Below are 23,269 nucleotides of genomic sequence, written 5' to 3' on the forward strand. Positions count from 1 at the left end.
AAGCAAAGTATATAAACAAGATGTCTCTTCAGTGTAGCAGAAATCCAATATGTCTCTGCCACAGGGGTCAGTATTGGGTTCCATATTGTTTAACTTCATTTATGACCTGGACAGAGAGCACCTTAAGCAAGTCTTCAGGTGAAGACAAAACTGGGAAGAATAGTTGATAAATCAGATGGTTCTGAGGAGCCTTGGCAAACTTGGAGACATAGACAGGCCTTATGAAAGTCAGCACAAGAAAATGTCAAATCCTTTGTGAGGGCATAACCCCATGTACTAGTGTACATTGAAAGACTAGTCAACTTGGCTGCATTAGGCAGAGCTTTTCCAGTAGGTCAGTGGAGGTGATCCTTGCCCTCAGCAGCTGTCAGACACATCTGAAGTGCTCCATCCAGTTCTGGGCTCCCCAGTGCAAGAGAGACAGGGACATAGTGGAAGAAGTGTAATGAAGGACAACAAAGATGATTAAGGGATTGTAGCATTATATGAAAGTCTGAGAGAGCTGGGACTGTTTATCCTGGAAGAGAGAAAACTTGAGGGTGGAGATGTTGATAGATATTTATAAATATCTGATGGGACGGATAAATAATATGCAGACAGACTCCTCTCAGCAGTATCCATTGAAATAATAGGTAATGGAAATTAATAGAAATACAAGAAATTTCATTTTAACATTAAAAAAAAAAGAAAAAAGTTTTTACTGGGAGGGTCAGGCACTAGTCCATCTGGTTGCCCAGATGGACTGCAGAATACTCAAGCCTTGGAAAACGTCCTGGGCAACCTACTCTGGTAGAGCTTCCATGGAGCAGAGTTTTGGACTAGGTGATCACCAGAGGTCCATCCCAAACTCAACAATTTTGTGATTTCTGTTGCAGTCTGGAACAACAGTATATTTGCCATCCTCTTACAGAACAGGAACTACCCTCCACAGTTTAATTTTTGTTACATGTTCTACATCCATTTGAATTAATACCTTTTAAATTGATCTTGCTTGAAGAAGTCTACAGAAGAGCATTCAGGAAGGGGGCAGTGTTTTCATTAATATGTTATGTGCTGTTTCTCTGTTCCCTTACCAGATTCAATGTCAGCAACATTCCTCCTAGAACGGAAGATGAACCCTTACAAATTTTAAGCCCTTTTTAACTCAAGCTGGACACTTGTTTTAAGGATCAGGTTTATAGCTTGTTCAAGTCTTATCTAAGCCTAATACTGAATGAAATACAAGCCCTTTGAAGATAATATTTAATACCAGACAAAAACAGAAGAATCATGCTTCCTAAGTTTTCAACCCTGTAGTAGGAGAAAATTAACAAAGTTACTTTATTTCTTTATTTCTTTTTACTCAAAATGAGAAAGTTAAATGCTAATTGTAATGTAAAGAAAATACTATAGTTATGTGTCTGTGGCTTCCATATATTTATATAACAAATAACAAATATTTGTTATTTGCCAGTTCATTAGATAAAATCATTTTGGAGTTCTCTCTGGATTTAAAGGCCAAAAGCCATCAGGGATACCATAATACCTGGTCCATTCTAGTAGGATAAAGTTATCTATGGACTATTAATCTCTAGATGTCACATTGCATGATCTTACACGGGACTTTTTTTAATGCCAGCTCAGGAATTCTCCGTCAAAAAATCCTGTATTGTAAAATAAAAATCTTCCATGGTAAGTTTTGATTTTTATTATTGTCTCCATTTTTCTGCCAAGGAAAAGCAACATGAAATTTTGCTCTCTCCTATTTTTTCCCTTGTTCTGTCATTTTTGTTCCTAACATATTATTTTTAATAGCTTTTTTTTTGAAACTTGATTTGACAGTTTCTTTTTCTAATTTTCATCACAATTTAGTGTGTCTGCAATTCCTGAAATACCAAGATTTTCTATAGGAGAGAAATTAGTTTATTTTTATTTTTATTTTTTAATCTCAGGTATTTAATAGGCTTGGAAGTTTCAACTTTGGGGGAAAGTAAGGGATGTACATAGCACATATACCTTTCTCTTTCTTTTCACTAATTTGTAAAATATTTGTTTAAACAATAAATAACAGAACAGTATACTACCTGTTGTGGAAGTTTTCCTTTTAGAAATTTGAATTTGAAATCTGAATTCACTGTGTTTAGTTTATAACTAAAGTTTCATAACTGTTGAGAGGGGTATGTGCCTGCCATATTTTCTCATGTAGTAAAAAAATGATGTAATGACTGATGGAAATTAGACATCAGTCTAATTTCTTATTTCCTTGTTTTGGTTTATATGGGTCTGATATCTGTCATTGAAAATGACATTTAATAAGAGTAATTTGAACTTACATTTCCGTGAGATGTGCACACAGAAAGAGATAAAAACAGGAAGAAATAGGAGGTCATAGTATTTTTCACCATGATCTTTCCAAGAATTCTGTGCAACAGGAACAGAACATTCATAATTTTCAGGTTGCAATGCTCAGACTATACCAGATGAGTGCAGCCCTAGTAGACCAACTCACCATTGTCACAGAAATCAGTATCTGTTACTACAGCCAATGTAAATTGTGCTCACATTAATGTTACTTTTGCAAGTAAAAGTTTAATCTAACCTGTTCTTAGAGAAGGTATAGTAGCCAAGGTTCTACTGAAACTACAAGCTGAAACATTTGTAGGTAGATTTTGAACAGTAAAAGTTTTTTCAATATAGGGTGGTGGAAATATAGTGCATGTTTTTTTTTTGTGTGTGTGTGTGTTGTGTTTTTTTTTCTCATTGTTTTTGTGTTTACTTAGCTTCTGCAAAAGCATTTCAAATGTTGGAATTCCAGATTCAGTAGTTTCAGAAGACCACACACAATAATGCTACTCATAATGTTTTTTTTGTTTGTTTGTTTGTTTGTTTTCTTAATTTTCTGCACAGTTCAGTTACCTATTAAGACATATCTCTGTAATCAGCAATAATAAAATAAGTATTTTAACACAAAATTAGATTGAGAAATCTTTGTGTGAAAAAGTGTCTTTGGCTGGGTTTTGGTGTATAATATAATGTAATATATGCTAATTTCAGTGATTAAAGTCACTGAATAATCAAACTGAAAAACTAGCGATGAACTTTCCCTTCCTTTTTCTTTTCTTGATAAGTTCCAATTACTTAATTCCCACTACTTTTGAGAGTGTCCCTCTGACAAATTTGGAATTCACCAGTTAATAATACTGGAAAGTGAATCCTTCTCCATTTTTTCTGGTGAGCATTTGTTGTTCTGGCTGTTCCAAATCATAAATGAAACAAAGCCTGTGCAGAACTTTAGTCTTCACAAGTTAAACTGTGTTCTGTTCTCTATTATACTGCATCACTGACTGTATTTATACTGCATATTTTTTCCTATTACAGATGTCCAAATTGCAGTATGCAAATAAAAATATAAATTGTATCTTACTCTAGCTTTCTTAATGTTATACAAATTTGTAAGTACTGCAACTTTCCCCATCAACTTCTGGTTTGGGTACTCTATGTACCAGTGCTGAAAAATTACTCTAAGCTAAATCTTAAAAGTCTACAATTGCACATACTTTCCATATTGATCTATATTGTCTAACACACATAAATTCATCTATGCAAAGCTGATGTGTTTTTTAGTAATCAATTTGTTTGAAAAGTTGCTGCATCTTTTACTGCGTTGTGTCATCCCAGACTTTTAAAATTTCTTTTTATTTTAACCTCTCCATTGTTCAATGAAAGCAGCATCTTAAGTGTTTTATTGCTTATCTTCTCAAGTATGTTGTTCAGGAGACTACAGATGTTTCAAGATAAAACTGCCAGAATTATTCTAAGACCTGACAGATTTGCTAACAAACAAACCATTTTTCTGATCAGTATCATACCACTCCTCTCTACCTTTGATATGAACCACATATGGCATCCATCCTATTTGCCTGAATTAACTCCAATTTTCTAGTGACTAAGGTCAGACAATTGCAGAGAAAAACTCAGAGAAAAAAGCTGTTCTTAGCCAGCACATATGGTCTAGTATTGTTGGTAATTAACTTACTATAATAAAAAGTATAACTTATTATTTACTTACTTGTAAATAATAATACTTCTAATTACTTGGTAATTTACTTACTATAATAAAAAAGTACAGAATGCTAAATCCAAATCACATTGCAGAATCCAAATCACCATTGCAGTGGTGGATGCTATTGTAGAGCTGGAAAATATTTTATGTGAGATACTTTATAAAGTAATCCTTGAAATAATTAAATTATTGTTTTAGATTTTTTTTTTTATTTTTATTTTTAATGGAGGAAAAACATAGCAATCTGTACTACTAGGTACTACTAGACTGATTTCAGTTAAGTATAGGAAATCTATGAAGATTATTTAATTAATTCCTAACTGGTTTGTGCATCAAATTAGCAAGTAATAGTTAGTAGTCTTTTCAGTTAGTAGTCTTTCAGTTCTCCTGATTCAAAGAAATTTTGTATGGTATGAGTTTGGTTCCTAATGCTACCTGATGAGTTTCTTTCAAATCACAACACCCACAGAGTTGTGTGGTTTTTTAGGTGTAATGCTTTCATTAATGTCCAGTGTATAAGTATTCATTTTGCTTTGAGCATCACACAAACATCTTCCATGACAGTTTAGATGCTGTGATAATACAATCATTAAATTCACATCATTGTAATAAATTCTCACCTCGTTAGAGGTAAATATTTAAAGAAGTATTTATGAAATTCATGCTTAGCTCCAGCTTTCAGAAGATATGTGCATAATGACACACTGCTTAAGAGAAGGAGATTGCTTCCTGTTACAGCATAAAACAAGTGTAGAGTTTTGTACTGCAGTTTGTATCAGAAAACAGGCAGAGTGAGCAAAAGAGGATTTAAAGAGGATTTATCTTTATAGACCATACAGAATATAAATTCCATTTTTAAAATAGGTTATATTTGCTTAATGTCTTATTCCTACTTATAAAAGGAAGAAACCTACAGAAGTATGAGAAATATCACACTTGTAATCTCCACAGTGTTTTTACACAGAGAACCATTATGATGTTAGCTATAATTCAGGAGAGGACTATAAATCATTCTGATCTAAAAAGCAAGGAAGTTTTCTGATATCTATTAGTGATTTTGGAGCTATGAAATCTTTACTTATTTCCAGGTCAGAGATGATAGTGAAAACTTATTTCAATAACATTCATTATTTTATTTGTTTATTTATTTATTGTAACCCATAAATTACTTTAAATATTTAACATTTGTTCAAAATCTTTGCTTTTTAAAACAAAAAGCACAATCAGTGCTGTAAAATGTCTTTCTCTGAGCTCTGCATTTTTCATTCCTTGTAGCTCCATTCTTGGCAGAAGCACCTTTCCTACCTTTTTTCATTTGTGCTATATGGACCATGAAAACTACCATTATAAAGGAGAGAACACTATATGCATTGGTTTTATTGTTTTTATGCTGACACGACAAAATCTAAATCGGCTTGTTCACTTAGGGGTTTTCAGGCCTCAGCAGTTCTGAAAAAATAAGGAAAAGCCCAAAAGGAGAAAAGGAAAAGGAAAAGGAAGAGGAAGAGGAAAAGGAATACCCTGAGGTCAATGAGACTGATCTGATTAAAAAAAAAAAAAAAAAAAAAAAAAAGTATCTTTTTCACTTTTCTTTGATCGCTAAAAACTATCTAGTCTCATAGTTCTAGGAGACATTAAAGAAATACAGGACTACAAAGGTAATTTTTAGTAATAGTGATAATGTGTTCTGGAAATCAGATGATACTCAGAAGCTCAGATGTATTAACAGAGTCTGTTGAATGGTAAAGGACGGTTAAGCTGATTTAGGTTTGGTCTGTTTTCCAGTGCAGGTTGGACAATGTATATTTTCTGTATGCTTAAGATGCTAGAGATTAACACAGTGCTCTGTAAAAGATATTCCTTAGCTTATAGGAATGATTCAGACCCGTGCACTGCACATACGTGAATTCAGAGTTTGGAACGTCTATGGTATTACATTATGGACGCACCAGGTGCAGACATGCAATTAACACCAAATTGCATTTTACACATAATGTGATCAGCAGTGTCAAATTTGGTAAATATACTGCTTCTGCTGCCTCAGAAATCAAAATTTACTTTTGGACTGTAGAATTAACTAAGGCTCATCTGAAACAATAAATTATTTTAGTCATTACAACTAATTTACATAGATTGTTTAAAACAATGTGTGGAAAGAGGACATGTACTGTGAAAAGCTATAAAATTGATAAGATATAATAGCTTCCATTATGATTCATGTAGCTGATTGTGATATTTACTATTATTTTAATGTATTACTGTTTAGCTCAGAAGTCCCAGTAAAAGACCAGGATCCCATTGTTGTCTGCTTCAGAAACACTGAACAGTTTGGAGAAACCAAATAATTCAGTCATATTAAGAACTGGGATAGGTGGATTAGCATAGCCAGGTATAAATTACAAAACCAAGAAGAACAACAAAGCAAAACAAAACAAAACAAAGGAACAAAAACATCTTTGGTCACTGATAGATACTATAACAGTAGAAGTCAGCCTTTACAAATTTAAATTTAGTTTCAATTCAGGGAAATGATCAGGCCATTTGTGTTTATTTACAATTTGTTTAAACTTGTGCAAGTGCTTTTTTTTTTTTTTTTTTTTTTTTTGACAGCTTTGTGTTTTGAATTTCCATGTATTTTTAATGCTTGAACATTCCTAAAACATTCTTTACCTAAGGCTGTTGGTTTGTTTTCTGAGCCTTAAGCTTGTCATGCTATGATTTGAAATGTATTCAATTAATTAACTTTGTTTATCTATTAACTGTACTAATCCTCTGTGGCCTACAATATTGGAGATGTATCCCAAATGTCTTAGAACAGCTGTGAGCCATAAGAAGAAATGTTTACTTTACCTAAATTTGACAGCTAGCCTTCTTACTTGCAGAGAGATTTTTTGAGATACATTAGTGCTTTTGCTGTTATTAACAACACCAGAAATATATTTTTGTATGTATATTTCATAGTTATGTGGATTTAAGGCATATGTCAAAACAAAACGTCAAATGAACAAAAATGAATAAGGAATGAATGAAGTAAATGTATTACACAGACAGTTCACTCTTGATTTCTGTACTGGTGTTCAGGTTTGCCAAGGGGTTATGTATGAAACAATTGGGATGAATGTACTTGAGTTTCAAAGAACTGAAGTGTGAAAAAGAAGATAGATTTTCCTTAACAGTAGTCTTGTCTTTGGCTTGAAGTATAAACTTCATAAATTCACAATGTTATTTGTTTCAAACAGGAAATAATGTATGTGTTTGTTTTACTGAGAAAAAGAAAAATCTCATTGCTTAACACCATAATTTGCAAACTCTCTGGAAATATTTATTACTCTATGTAACTTTACATGTATACTGGCGAATCACAGAAATCAATGGAAATTCAAAATTGGAGGGGACCTGTAGAGATCCTTTCCTATTATTAGAAGAGATCTGCTTTTCTAATTGAATGCAGAACCTTAGATTAGTTTATCCAAGGCTTTGTCAAATTGTCTTAAATATTTCCAGTGAGCAGATTCCACTGCTTCTCAGGCTACCTATTCCAATGCATAGAATATATATATATATTTATATTCACACAGAATTTTCCTTCCTTTTCCTTCTTTTTTTACTTTTCCTGCCTCCTGTTCCATTGCCTCTTATTCTGTCAGCATGCATTCTAATCAAGTGTACCTTCAAATTATCTCTAACTTTCTCTTTGGGTAATGAAAGAACGTAATAGAATTCTGTGTAAGCCTTCCTTTCTCTGGGTTGAAATCTGAAATCTGGTTGAAGATTTTCCAAATCTTACTTTGTAAGTTAAGATCTCCAACTCTTTGATCACCTCTGATCATTTGGAGGACTAAAATGGAACACCACATTCCTGGTATGACCTGCAAAGTACCAAGACACACTCCTGCCAGTCAGTTTCCAAGCCTGTATTCCCTGATGCCTGGGATTACTCTGTCCCAGGACAGGCTTTATATATATTTATATATATATATATATATATATATATATATATATATATATAGCTACCATTATATATATATATAATATATATATATATAGCTACCATTCAAAGAGACCTCAAGAGGCTAAAATATATATTTATATTTATATATATATAATTTTATATAAATAAAATTTTATATAAATAAAATTTTATATTAAAAATATATAAAAATTATATATATATTAAAAAATATATATATATATTTATATATATATATATATATAAATTTTTTTATTTGTTTGAGACTTTGTTAAGTCTCAAACAATTCTCATTAGCCCAACTCTTTAGCCTCTTGAGGTCTCTTTGAATGGTAGCTCATTCCAGTGTACCTATTTGTCCTACCACAAACTTGGTAAGGACACTTTCAATACGATTTTCCAAACAGCATATCAAGATATTGAACAGAATCAGATCCAGTTCAGACCTGTGAGGCACTCCACTCATGCCCAGATGCCAATTTGGCCTCAGGCACCGCATATCAAGCTCAACACCTTAAACCAGTCCTTCACCTGTAGGAGCTCCATCTGTTCAGTACCAGCATGTCCTCAAAGATATTGTGGGAGACCTTGCTAAAAGACCCATGCTGATGGGTCTTTATGAATGTACTTTTTGTGACATTCTCATTGTCACAAAAATTAAAGTCATGATCTTGATGAAGTAATTCAAATGAAGTGACATTTCACCCTGTGCTTTACAGAAGGTAAGAATAAACATGTATAACTGTCTTTAGCCTTAAAAAAATACATGAATTACATAACTTTAAGAAAAGTGATTTGAGATCACTAACAATGGAAAATCAGAAAAATAAAAACCACGGTTGTTAAAGGCACTGCCAAACATGGAAAATAGTGTGGTAGAACTAGCAGTCTGTTATTTTTGTTGTTGTTGTTGGTAGTTTTTTTTCTTGCCATAATGATTGTCATGGTTTAATTCATATGTATTGGATAGTGCTCTCATAAAATACATAAGAACTGGTCTTCTGATTTATTTATTTATTCCTTGGAATGTAATCTTAATTAGCTTTAATCTTTCTTTTGAGCCTCTTATGACTTAAAATATTGCACGGGTGCAAGGAAACCTAAGGCATTGTACATGACAACCAAATAATTTTAGAAGCTAAGAAAGAAGTTGAATGCTATCATTAAAATAAAAATCTCCATTGGTGTTTCAATAACAGTGTATACTGCATAATCCTTTGTAGGAATTTGTCAGAATTTGCCTGGCAAATTTTACTGTGCAATTATCCAGTCTTGTCTTGTATCATGAGGTCTGCTTCCCTGTCCTTTAATCCTTGTTTATTTTGGCATTCATCCAACATCCTGATATTTTTCTAACTTTGTGCTCCAGAGTCTGACTATTCAGATCTTTGTCTTTCCTAGCCAGTACTTTAGGACAGAAAATTAACATATTACCAACAACGATTCCTCTTGTTTCTAGCTTCAAACATATACATAGCATCAGACTAACTTAAAGCTTTTGCCATACTTCCTTTTGTGATCCTTGACGTGCACAGTTATCTTCCAATAAATCTTTAATGTATGAATGCTGAGTATGTCACTGACAGTATCCTCTGAATGTCACTGTGAGAACATCTATTTTATGCACAAGCTACATGAGTTCCTTGATTTGTTTAACCTTTTCATGTCCAAATTCCATGTTAGTTCTCTCTCTCTCTCTTTTTTTTTTTTTTTTCCTTCCAGTGAAATTCAAATGTTTCAAGGCAGCTTTCTTACTGTTCTGCATTGTCTTCAGCATTACTGAGGGAACACAAGCATGATAAATCATGTCATCACAAGTTATCTTATGCAGACATCATTTCCAGTTGATTTCGAGTCAGGTTGGATTTCCAGTGAGATGAAACAATAAGGGCGACGAAGCTGGTGAGGGGCCTGGAGAACAAGTCCTACGAGGAGCGGCTGAGGGAGCTGGGCTTGTTCAGCCTGGAGAAGAGGAGGCTCAGGGGCGACCTTATCGTTCTCTATAGGTACCTCAAGGGAGGCTGTAGCGAGGTGGGGGTTGGTTTGTTCTCCCACGTGCCTGGTGACAGGACGAGGGGGAATGGGCTTAAGTTGAGCCAGGGGAGTTTTAGGTTAGATGTTAGGAAGAACTTCTTCTCTGAAAGGGTTGTGAGGCATTGGAACAGGCTGCCCAGGGAAGTGGTGGAGTCACCATCCCTGGAAGTCTTTAAAAGACGTTTAGATGTAGAGCTTAGGGATATGGTTTAGTGGGGACTGCTAGCATTAGGTCAGAGGTTGGACTTGATGATCTTGAGGTCTCTTCCAACCTAGAAATTCTGTGATTCTGTGATTCTGTAATATGGTGAACTAACCCAGATATATAATACACTTCCGTGATAGAGTATATCATTTGATTAACTGGATTTATATGCACACAATGAAAGAAGATGGAAACATAATGTATATTGCAGCATCTGCTTCCATCACTATGAATGACACAGTCATAACCACCAGAACCATTATGTACATATCAGTGTCATTCTCTTTATTTCAATGTCAGATGGGCTCAAGATGCTTTTGATTGTTCTGGCTTCTTGAGTTTAGTCAGCTGAGTCTGATGAGTACTTTGCAAAAAAGAGAGGAAAACCATTTGTATTTATATTTTCATGAATCAAAAATTTAGTTTTGTTTTCTCATATAAGCATTCTCTCTTGTGCATAAAACGAATCTCATAACCTTTATTACATTTTTTTTTTTGGTAAGAATTTTTTACCAAAACATAAGATCTAGTGGTCACAAATACATGGACTCTTTTCCTTAGCATCATTTCTGTTCTGCCCTTTAGCTTTTAGGGATGGAGGAAATCAGTGCAAAGATATTGTAGCATTTTGCTTACATAACAAAACAGAGATTACTGTGCACTTTCTATCACCCTCGATAGCTTCACAGTGGAGATTCATGTGCACTTTTTTTAGTCTTTGTGTTATCTAGAGTCTCAGTATATCATGTTAATACTTTTTTTTTTTTTTTTAATATTACAGTAGCTATGCTATACTATGCAGAAGTTTTCTCTTATTTTGTTTGTGACTTTTGTTCCTTCTTTTTCAGTAGAAGCTGAGGCATCATCCTAGCTGATTAAATCAGTCATCATAATATGAGCACATTCTGTCCTTTAGAGGGTATTGTCTTTTTTCACTTGCTGTAATGCTTCAGTAGAGAGCAATCTTTCCCCTTGCTAACACGTTTTTATCCTGGCAATCTTTTTTTTTTTTTTTTTTTTTTTTTTTTTTTTTTTTCACCTGGGTAAAGATTGTATGGCAAAAGAATTAAATGATAATATGGGCTCTTGGCAAAATTTTACAAATATTGGAAAACATTCATTTTCCAACTTTTCTGCATTACATAGTGATTTAGATTCCTGCAGGGCTGATGTGTATTGCTTGAAGTATTTTATGCTGCAGTGCTTCAAAGAATTATTTGTCAAAACAAACCCAGTGAAGAGAGACCATGCCTGTTTGGTCTTCTTAATTCTGTGCATTCACAGTATATTTTGAAGTAAGGTGATCTCCTCTTTTGTTGTTACTAAAATCTTTTGCAATCAGTTGCTTATCTTGTTCTGTACAGAGTCATTGAGTTAATGTAGAGTCCTAGAAATCTTCAGTTTTGTTAGCGTTGACACTAGAGTTCATTAAAATTCTTGATTTGCTAAGTCCCCAGGCAAACTGAAATAAGTCTTGGACTGTATCTCAACAGGGGGACAAAGTCATCTGTTTTTCTAAATGCTCTTTTTATTCCACATACACTGCTAATTCTCATTTGGGCAGAAATTATGGCTGACAATGAGCTGAACTTCAGAAAGATTTGTAGTGCCTATCTTGGTAAGTATCTCCACCAGAACTGAAGGCAGTTATATTTAAGGTTAACATTAAAAGATGAAAGATGCCTTAAAAAGTCCAGTTTTACGAGTCCTCAGACTGTATCTCCACATTTTATTTACTGGGCAAGAATTAACATGTCTGAACATTTTCTGATACATCTGAGTTTGAAACTTTGTTAAGCAGATGTAATATTCATATTACAAATGTAATATGAAATGGTCAGTCAATGTTTTCACTTTATCCAGTAGTTATCATCTCTTACACATAGTCTTTTACAAAGGTGAGGGAAGTTTTGTTGTTGTTGTTTGTTCGTTTGTTTAATACTTTTGCCAAAGTATTGTCTCCTTTGTCCCAGTCCTCTCTCTTTTCTATAACACAATAGTGCTTTGCATTCAGGGAATATTAAAGCAATATTTAAATTAAAGCAAAAAGGAATATTAAATGTATTCACCTTTAGGACTTCTAGCTGTCAATTTGTCAATGACAAACTAGTATTAGTATGACCAGTGTGATACTATCTTTTAGTTAAAATCCTTCTCCAAGTATCCACTGTGTGATGGATAAAATGGTTATTGCCCTCTCCCTCATAATTGTTTTTTCCATAATCTGCCTTTTGTAAGTGCTTTGATTACTTCAAGTTGCTACACTGTGCATTAGGTTTTTAGAAATGCTCAGGAGTAGCAGAATGATTGAAATAAGCATGATAATTTTAAGTGTGCCAGAATCCAACAAATCCTATAAAACTCACCAACATTGTTGATGAGTTGGGCTACAGTTAAATCCTTAATAGTTTTCCACTGACTTCAAATACTTGTAGGCCTTCATCCTAGACAAATAATAACATATAAACAATGATAAGCAGATAAACATTTTTGTGACAATCTGTCCAGCTGCTTTGTTTTCCACAGATGAGATGAAAGATACAAACACTCTTAGAGGCATCCCATGGTAAAACCTGACATGTAGTAAAATGTGACAAGAGAGAAATCTGTAAATTGAGAATTTGCATTCATTCTTAAAAGTGTTTTATTCTTATTACTGTTGTGTCTAATATTTATCTTTCAGAAATCCAAAATCTCCACTTATGACAAGATGTGGGCCTTCATGAGTAGCAGGAGGCAGTCAGTACTTGTTAAAAGCAACGAAGAAGGTATCCAGCGTGTACTTACCTCTGATTATGCATTTTTAATGGAGTCAACAACCATTGAGTTTGTCACACAGCGGAACTGTAACCTAACACAGATTGGAGGCCTGATAGACTCAAAAGGTTACGGTGTTGGAACTCCCATGGGTAGGTGATACGTCAACCATTTGTTCTCTGTTCATTAATCTCAGCTGCTGTAGTAGTATAGAAAAGCTCCAATATACTATTGCTTTCTCTACATTACTAGCATTCTCTCATTCTCTTTTTCCTACCTAAGGAAAAATACTACATCTTTTATCGATAATTATGAATTATATTTCATTTTCTATACAGAAAAAAAATAAATATATATATTGTTACCTTAGATGAAATTGAACATTTTCATTTGATGTTTCTCATACATCATGCCTTGCTTCTCCTGCATGTTGCTCAACAACAACAAAGTTACTTTCCACGTCCTTTCATCATGTTTTTTTAACATTGATCTATCTCTTTAGAGAATTAAGCGCTATTCGTATCAAGCTCGCAGAAATAAATGCACATAATACAAAGCTTCTGAGAGAGGGATAAATGTTTAAGTTCTTAAAATAAGAGGAAAGATTCCATAGTATAATGTATATGTCATGTATAATCCACAGACAAAAGAACTACTGAATTAACTTTAAGGAATATGCTTTTGTAGAGCAAGTTTGTAATCTTGTCAAGATTAGGAGCCAACAGCGGACACTTGTTTGGTTTCTAGAATCCACAGGCTGGAATTCAACATGTAATGAGGTTCTGGGTTCCCACTGTCTGCAGTGATTGTTGAAGAACATGTGTTGAGGATCCGGCTTTAGATTTTGGAAAAGATAAGAATAGAAAATGCTAAACTGTGTTAATTATGAAAGTACTGACAAAGGGTCTGTCAGTATTGCTCAGTGATCCTAATTAATATTGTAATATTTTTCCACTAACTTTTTTTTCAAGGCCAATACTTGTCTTGTTGTAAATTTATTTTTAAGGAGAATTTATCATTTTGTTGTTGGTATGAATATGTTTTATGTTTTCTCTCAAATACGTCTCACACTTATTATTGATTTTATCTGTGTTAATAGTACACAGTAAACCATTGTGTAGGTGAAGTGGAGTCTAATGAGTCTAATACTTTAAATTAAGAATATGATAATGAAGGCTAAGAAATAAATATTAATTACTGGAATATCTTGCATAAAGAGTTATCTAGTAATACCAAAGATAGTTCTTCCTGTATGTTGTAGATACTTACTGCAACCTTAACAGCATCTTTATACTTTTAGTGATTTCAGTATAGTTAGTTATGAAGTGGACATCTGAAGAAATTATGATTCTGTCCATTCTGTCTTTGAACAGTTAGTTGTTAGGAAAGTAATTTTAGTTGATATCGTATTTTTTTCCATCTTGCTCTATTATGGCTTTTTATATGGTTGAATATCTGCTATAGCCATGTAAGTGCCAGACAGGACTAGACTTGAGTCCCATTGTTATTTTGGCATTTAATATTTTCTGAAGCATAAAACATGTTTCCATTTTATTTTGAAGACGAAAAACATCTTCCAATTAGACTTAGTATGAGGAAAATTAAATTTTACTAAGTTTAAAATCCTTGAATAGGCTGCTTGAAAACTTTTGAAGTATATGAAGCATGCCCAAGTAATGAAAGTGTCCGTGGAAGTTCCCAAGTGATAGGAAACTGAAAGACCAGGCTGTTTTTAACTGCTTTTCCTTATGCATAAATCAGAGAAGCAGCATAAACACCAGAGAAAGCAGATGAAAAGCAAAGATAAAGCCACTTCTAGATAAAAGATAAAGACTTCTAGAATGACCAGTTAAGTTTCAGAGGAAGAAGTATTGGATACAAGCAGATAAAACAGTAGGTAGACTGTCTTTTGGGCTTTGTATCCTACTTTTTTTCAGGGAGAACAGGCACTACATGTACATTATTTCCTCATTAACTTTGGCTCATATCAAAGACATTATTAATCTCTTAAGTTATCTGGATCAAGAGAAATAGTGGTGTTGTACGAAAGGATCTGTCAGCTGACAATTTTCTTGAATAAAATCAAAACAAGTAGAGGACATATCTGCAGGAATCATAGATTACCAAAGGAGGCAGAAGAAGACTTGAAACAGTGGTAAACTTAGCAAAAGAAATTACATGTAAAATAAGCTCAGTAAAACAGTTAAGGCCTTCATAAAAGGAAATAGAACATAAAATAAAATATAAATTAAGATTTCATAAAATAAATTAAAATAAAACAAAACAGCATGTGGAACTTTCACAGCACAGCTAAGACTAAGAGATTATTCCTTTGTTTGGGCATTACCAATAAAATTCTATCCAGAGGCAAGAGCTAATTACAGAAATTCTGTATTGTGTATGTTAACTGTATAGTCTCAGACAAAGTAGATTGGGTTGCCTCTGCTAAAAGAAGGCACACTTCACACATATTTCAAGGGAAACATTATGAAAAAGCATTTCTACAGTACCTTTCAGTTTTTGTGAAATACATTGCTCTGTTGAAGGCAAAAAACCTTACAAAGCTGCATACAATGTTAATTAGTTAGTATGTTGCAATTAATCTCATTTCTACAGGAAAAAATGAATTTCAGGATTGTTAAATGATCTTTTGGCATAACTAAATCTACAGAGATATATATTATTTCATGATTATGGAAAATGCTTAGGGATATGAAATTTAGTAATATCTTTTTAGAGTCAATAATGCAAAAGTAACTTGCCAGGTGCTTGGAAAACTGTAGTGTAATGATTTCACAAGCCTCTTTGGGAAGCTAGTCACTAACACATCTCTGAACAGGAAGATATGAAACTATTTGTTCAAGTAGAGACACAGTATCTGAAAGCTACGGATGTCATCTCCCCAAGTTTACAAAAATATCCAGCTTATCTCTTGAAATAGTGGCTTGAAACAGCACAAAAGATCAATTTTGTAGAATATGGTTGTTATAGACCTTATGCCAAATACATTAGAATGAATATGGTTACTTTTGCTGAACTTCATCAAAGGAAGTTCCTTTTGAAGGCTAACAGAATAATAGTGAGAACATAATTTGCTTGAGTCTAAGTAGCTTCAAGCAGGAGAGAGAAAAAAAATTCCTAACAGAAAAAACAAGCCAACAGAGAAGTTTATGATAGAATAATTGCTTGGAAAATGTATACTTCTTCTCCACCGGGGGGGCCCTGCCATGGGATGCAGTCCTTCCCAAACTGATCCTATATGGGGTTCCCGTGAGCTGCAAAGGGACAGCCTGTTCCGCTGAAGTCTTTTCCATGGGCTGTAAAAGAACTTCTGCTCCGGTGCCTGTAGCACCTCTTCCCCTTTCCTCTTCACTGACCAAAGTATCTGTAAGATCATTTTGTACTCCGCTCTCCCAGATGCTGTTGCATGGTGTTATTTCCCCTTAAAAAATGTTCTCACAGAGGCACAACCATCATCATTCACTGGCTCAGTTTTGGCCAATGATAGGTCCTTTTTGGAGCCAGCTGGAACTCGCTCTTACCTAACATGAGGCAACTTCAGGACTCCTCACAGACATCACCCCTATATCCTCAACCACAAACAACTAAAATCTTGTCACATAAGCCCAATACATAACAAAATGTCAAATAAACTTTGTTTATAATCATTTCTACTTCTTAGAGAAAAAAATATTTTTCACTGTATTTTTTTTTTTTTTTTAAAGATGTTCCAAATTTGGTCCATAGGCAGGGACACCTTCTGCTACAGCAGGTTGCCCAGAGTTCCATCCAACCTGTTCTTGAACACCTCCAGGGATGGGACATCCACAACTTCTCAGGACAATCTGTTCCTGTGCCTCACCACTCATTGAGTCAAGAATTTGTTCCTAACATTAAATTTAAATCTCCTCTCTTTTAGTTTAAAAGCATCCCCCCTTCTCCTATAACTATCTGCCTGAGTAAAAAGTCACTCTCCAACTTTTTTATAATCTCTCTTTAGGTGTTGGAAGGCTTCAATGAGGTTTCCCCAGATCCTTCTCTTCTTCAGGCTGAACAACCCCAACTCCCTTAGCATCTCTTCATAGAAGTGGTGCTCCAGACTGTCTTTGTGGCCCTTCTCTAGATTTGTTCTAATACTTCCATGTCTTTCGTGTGCTGAGGGCCCCAGAGGTGAATGCAGTACTCCAGGCGGGGTCTCATAAGAGCAAAGAGGAGTGAGACAATCACCTCCCTTGACCTGTTGGCCACACTTCTTTTGATGCAGCCCAGGATATGGTTTGCTTTCTGGGCTGCAAGAGCATATTGCCAGCTTGTGTTGAACTTTTCATCAAGTAAGACCCCCAGGTCATTCTCCTCAGGGTTGCTCAAAAGGAATTCTCTGGCCAAGCTGTATTTGTGCTTGGGATTGCTCCAATCCAGATGCAGGAACTTGCACTTTATGAACTTTATGGTCTTTATGAACTTTTTGAAAAGGTTCCCACCTCTCAAGCCTGTCCAAGTCTCTCATGATGCCATCTCTTCCATCCAGTATGTTGAAGTGTAGTTACTTACTTTTGCACAGTGTAATTCAATTCAGCATTTTTTAATTAAGCATTAAAATAAATATTTTATTTTTGGCGAATCAGAGCCAAGAGAGGTTTTTTTTTTTGTTTGTTTGTTTGTTTTAATTTCAGTTAGCTTTGTAGCATGTAATTATGATGTTTAGAGTAAGCATATTTTGAGGACAGTATTCATATAATTTCATCAGACATCAAATCTAGAAAGACTATTTCACACTACACTCCTTTAAATTAGAATTCATCACAGAAAAAAGGAGTCTCAGGCAATAATTTATAATCTGCTATTTCATATCTTTTATAGCAATATGACTTCATAAATTATTTATGTTTATATAAGCCATTAATAAACGTGGTACAAAACATTTCTTCTATGCCAGTGAGAGGTTACTGGATTCAAATGGACTTTAAACAAACAGTGTAATCAGTGAACATGTAACACAGTTATCATGTTGTATTCAATAACAATATATATAGGACACCTGATTTATATTACTTATGTCTCTTGGGAGTGACCGAAAAAAATACTCTTGGTAAAAGTTCTTAATGTTGACATTTTTAAACTTATCTGATCAAATTCTCAATGCAAGTATTTTACAAAAGATTTCATTACATGAACTTTTTTAAGTGCGTGGTTTCGAATATAGAAAGTTTTGAATGTCAGCACAGAGAGAAATATAGACTACTTAAGAACAAAAGCTTTTAAAAGATGAGTAAAGACTAAAACTTAATGTAATGTAAATGAAATCAAATAAATTACTCTAATTTCTTTAGTATGCAGTAGTAAGTTTGAAAAGATAGAAGATGATCTCAAGCCTTTATTCTTTTAGAACATGTTCAGCTTGCTCCCTTATTGCATTCATAATTCTAGTTATAGAATTATGGTTTAGAAAGAAGGTTTGCAGCCTTCTTTTGTAATCATCCAAAAATTAATGTACTTTCCAAAGCTTAGTTGGAAAATAAAAAGTAGATAAAAATGGAGTAAATGTAAGAATAACATCTCAGCATCCTACAGATGTGTAGGATGTTGTCTCCCTTGTTTTGTCTAGCTTTTAAAAGACAGAAGTGAGAAGTGAAGGAAAAAAAAAAAAGAGAGAGAGAAAAAAATGTCTGACAAAATGACTTTTTCCATGTTAAAAAAAAAAAGAGAGAAGAAATAAAAGAAATAAAAGAAATTTGTGCCTCTCATTTGTCCTATCTCAAAATGCAGAACTTGGGCAGTGTGATTTTCATGGCCCTTTCACACTGGTGCTTCAGTGTTTTCCTCTTTTTGTCTTTCATTTTGTGTCACTGCTGAAGGTCTAGACTAAGAATCAGTTGACATTTTTCAAGATAGGTACTTACTGTAGCTAGGGCTACTTTCTGTGTCCCAGCATCATTCCCTTTTCACACCTCCACCAAACTGAAAAGGATATGTTTTTAAGGGACATGTTTTTAAAACAATTTTCCTTAAATCTCAGGCAAGATTAGAGAACAATGACAATGGCCACGGTGTCTGTAAATGATCACATTACTGCCACATTCTCTTCATTTAATTTATGCATTTGGTAGTCAGTGATCAATGCAAAATATAATTTTAAAAAATCTTTTTTTTTTTTTTCTTTTTTTTTTTTTTTTCTTGTCAGGAGAAACAGAGGTGGTTTTTATGTTTCCATTAGTTGATTTAAATATGGCATAATTTTCTAAATTCAAAAGTGCATGTTACCTTATTTTCTTGAAGAAGTACGAGAAAACAAAAAGAATGTCCTAAGCTTCTTAGATGCGGTTTGTGAGTTTGTGAGTTTGCTTTGCTTCTACTCCTGCAGTAACTCGATTACATCTGACATTCATGGATAAACAGGTCTATACTTCTAACACACCTTTTTAAAAAATGTATTTATTTAATAATAACAAAGCAACAGGCATGAATAACATGGGAACCTTTCAAAAAGCAGACAGCTCCAAAATTGTAAGGAATAACAATGAAAATGATGTAAATTTAGTCCCCGAGATAGTTAACAATACACTTGGTTAACATAACTGGAAACAAATTCTTCATATTTGAAATATTGAAAAGCTGCTGAGATGCTTAAGATTTGCTAATTTGCTTTGGTGAAAATATATTCCTGGACTTCCTCTGTAAAGTACTAAAAACTACTGTTAGCACTGGCTTTCAATTTAAACATTTTTGAGATTTCAGGCTTTGAAAAAAAATCCTGTTTATTTATATATACGATATCAGAGGATATCTGAGCTAAGCTATCCTTGTCTACTGCATGTCTACTGCAAGTACAGATGCTGGAGAAAAAAATGCATCTTACAATTGACATGCTGTCTACTTAGAAAGTGTGCATATGTGTCTATGTATATATCATACATTCTTAGGTAAACTTCAAATAATGGGTGTAATGAATACTGTGCAATTTTTGCATTCATTGGGTTTTATTGTTAAAATCCCCTAGTTCTCTTGTAGTTTCTTATTACCTTCAGACTATAGAATATTCATATATTCATATTTCGTAATATGAACTTTTTTTTTTTTTTTACCAGTCCTTGGTGACTTGCGATTTAAACAGATCTGTCTCTATAGGAGACAGAGAAATACCATGTACCAACACGGGAGGCCTTTTTATTCTGCTTGCCTGCACTTAATCTGCAATCCTTCATATAATTTGAACTGTAATATTCATCACTTATACATGCATAAAAGTGCTGGGCTTCAGTTCTTCTGTAACTAAAACAAATTAATACATTTGTCTTCATTAGCTGAACATGCAGAAAATATAGATTCAAATTATTTATTTTTATGCAGGTCAAACTGAGTATTGAAACTAATTTGAGAATTTCAGTGCTTGAGCAGTTAATTTATTGTTGTTGAAATATAAGAATGTGTAGCTAACATATTTGATGAAAGAACCATGTTTTTATAGTTACCTCAGAAGTATGTGTTGACGCATGATAGCTGACTGAGCATTATATTAAAGAATTGCCAAAACACGGCTTCCAGTAGCTGTTGTGAATAAACTCTCCATTGGAGAAGTGGAGTTTCCAGCAGGATTTTGTTGGACAGGTGTAACTAAGTAAAGACATTATTCAAGCTTCAACATTGACATTATAGTGCTCAGGACCATTTGCTGCATTGTAAAGAATCTTCTTCAAATATAAAGAACAGAATATGTTGCTCCTGTAGTCACTTTAACCTTGTGAATCAAATTGTGGGAAAGAAATCTGCATGGAAAACCAAAAGAAGTCAGCTCCTCTTATTTACTGGAGTGATTAGAAATATATGGAATACATAGGACTGAAGCAGCTGAAGCTTCTAATTGTCTCCTCTGGATGCAATATAAAGTTTTGTAGGAATTCTGACCACTCCAAAGTATGAAGCTATTCCTGTTTGTATAACTTAAATAAAGATTACCATGATTTAAGATGTCATTACAGCTAGATATACCTAACAGCTAATTCATACCTCACCCATGATAAAAAAGCTAGTGGCAAAAACACTGACAGGTATTATTTTCAGAATTTCCATTAGAGCTTGGCTTCTGGAAATGCATGGACTGACCCTAGACTTTTCTTTATCTTTCACTAAACTCTTGCTCACCTTTCTGAAAACTATATACATTGTAGGACTGCATGTAATGTTTGTTAGACTCCTTCATTCAGCTGTATGGTGCTGTGTAGTGTTAGACAAATATTTCCCAAGGAGGCTGTATTTGTAGTCTGCTTGTACGACTGATACAGGTTTGCAAGAGGCAAAAACAACTTTTTTACACTTTTCTACCTTAAAAACTTCTATGTCCACTCAAAGTTTATTGATATAGCACTTGTTTTCAGTAAATGTGGGGAGTGTATTTAAACTGCGCATCATTGTCATTAATTTATTTGTATCTTAGAGGCAAGAATGCTATAATGTTTGAGTATGTCATAAATATATATAAAAAAAAAAACATAGGCACAGAGCTAAGAAACTGATAAATGCTTCTGGTTTACTTCACTTAACATCACAAAGAAAATCTTTTATCAAAGCTACATTTCACAGAATCACAGAGTGGTTGAGTTTGCAAGGGACCTCTGGGGATCTTCTCCTCCAAAATTTCTGCTCAAACAGGGACACCTAGAACTGATTGCCCAGGACCATGTTCAGATGGCTTTTGAGAAGCTCACATCTATTTCCTGGTATGCAATGATATCCTGTTTGTTCTATACTCTTAAAAATACATGGCTCATTGCTACTTAGGGAAGTGGCTAGTTTTGCTGTTGAGTACATCTTTTCAGTGGCATACTTATAACCTCTATATATAACTTCAATACATCTGGGACTTTGTTAGCTTTATATTTACATCCACATATATATATATATATATATGTATTAATGCTTCAGACATAATTTTATACAGATTTTCATTTGTATTTTAAATTTTCATATGTAAGTCACTGCAAATAGAAATTGTTGCATCCCTCACTGATTTTGTTGATCCTAGAAAGTTATTAAGGTCTCCATAATTTGTGTAACTAGACTGAAGGTACTAGAGTGACTCTTTTAGCAGAAGTTCTCATTCCTGCAAACTGCAACTAGAGAGAGATCAGCAAATAATGTATAGTTTATGTTCTGTAGGCCCTCCAGTCCTAGTTTATCATGGAGATAGTTCTTGGAGTCAATGGAGAAAATAAAACACTTGGAACCCAGGGAAGAAAGGAAAGACCAATTCAGATATTTCCAAACTTGACTTCTCTTTTTCTTCCATAATTAATGGAAAATTATAGTCTCATCTTTTCCCTCTGAGTTTGTGATGGAGTTTTAAATATCTTGGTGTCTGTGTCCCTGCTCCTTTCCCCAGGCTCAAGTCATTCCCCATGCACAGACTGGTAAGATTTTTTTTTTTCAACTGCATGTGATTTCATTTATATTTGAAGTTCACATTTCTGCACATGAAAATTAATGTTGTGTGTGCTTTCTATGAATATGACAGCATTTTACTCATTTATTTATTTATTTATTTTGAATATATGCTTTATTACTTAATTCTTATTCATACTGTATTTATTTTCCACATGCATTCACACACATGGTCAGTGAGCCTTCAAGTTTCTGTTCACATTTAATTTTTTCTCCCTGAAAAGCAAATTCTCTTCAGTGAAATAGTTTTGTTTTTAAAAAGTACACAAGGAGGACATCACCTTCCCTCAACACCTTATTAAATGGCTTGACTCATCTTGCACTCATGATGGTGAAAATTGGCAATAATTTACAAAACCTTTTACATTTACATGATGACATTTTTCATTTCTGCAAGGAAAACAGCAGTTTTAAGTGTGTAATCTGTATGCTGTGTCTATTGTCTCTCTCTCTCTCTTTCTTTTTTTTTTTTTTTTTTTTTTTTTTTAGTCTCTTTGCACGGTAATTCTGTCATCCACTGATTCTGATTAGACCACAACATTTTTAGACACTTCAGGGACTTCTGGGTAGATTTCCCATTGCTATGTCTTTGCAAAGTGTAGAAACTGAGTGCAAATCAATTTAGTTAGAAAACTTAGAAAACAGCTTGTCAGATCAGAAGATGGGTTAAACTGGGTCCAAAATTATTTCTCAGAATCCTATGTTATTGTTAAATATTTATAGGCAGTGTAGCCCTGAAAACATCTCCCAAAGATTATAGTATGCACTTACACTCCCCAGGCTCTTGTGGATAATCACTTTCCTTCTTCCATTTGACTGAAGAAAAG

The 23,269-nt window shown here is 33.9% G+C and overlaps 1 protein-coding gene across 1 annotated transcript in view; it reads left to right on the forward strand.

The window, feature by feature from the left end:
* The window catches only part of GRIK2 (glutamate ionotropic receptor kainate type subunit 2), a gene marked incomplete at its 5' end in the record, with an annotated part of 393,079 nt that overhangs the window by 352,468 nt on the left and 17,342 nt on the right, over positions 1-23,269 (forward strand). Inside the window, one exon of the mRNA XM_082757228.1 lies at positions 12,934-13,159. Within this exon, the coding sequence (XP_082613354.1) occupies positions 12,934-13,159 (226 nt within the window). The remainder of the gene's footprint in view (positions 1-12,933; positions 13,160-23,269) is intronic.

The sequence above is a fragment of the Aythya marila genome (assembly GCF_965140915.1).
Source record: "Aythya marila genome assembly, chromosome: 3".
Lineage (NCBI taxonomy): Eukaryota > Metazoa > Chordata > Aves > Anseriformes > Anatidae > Aythya > Aythya marila.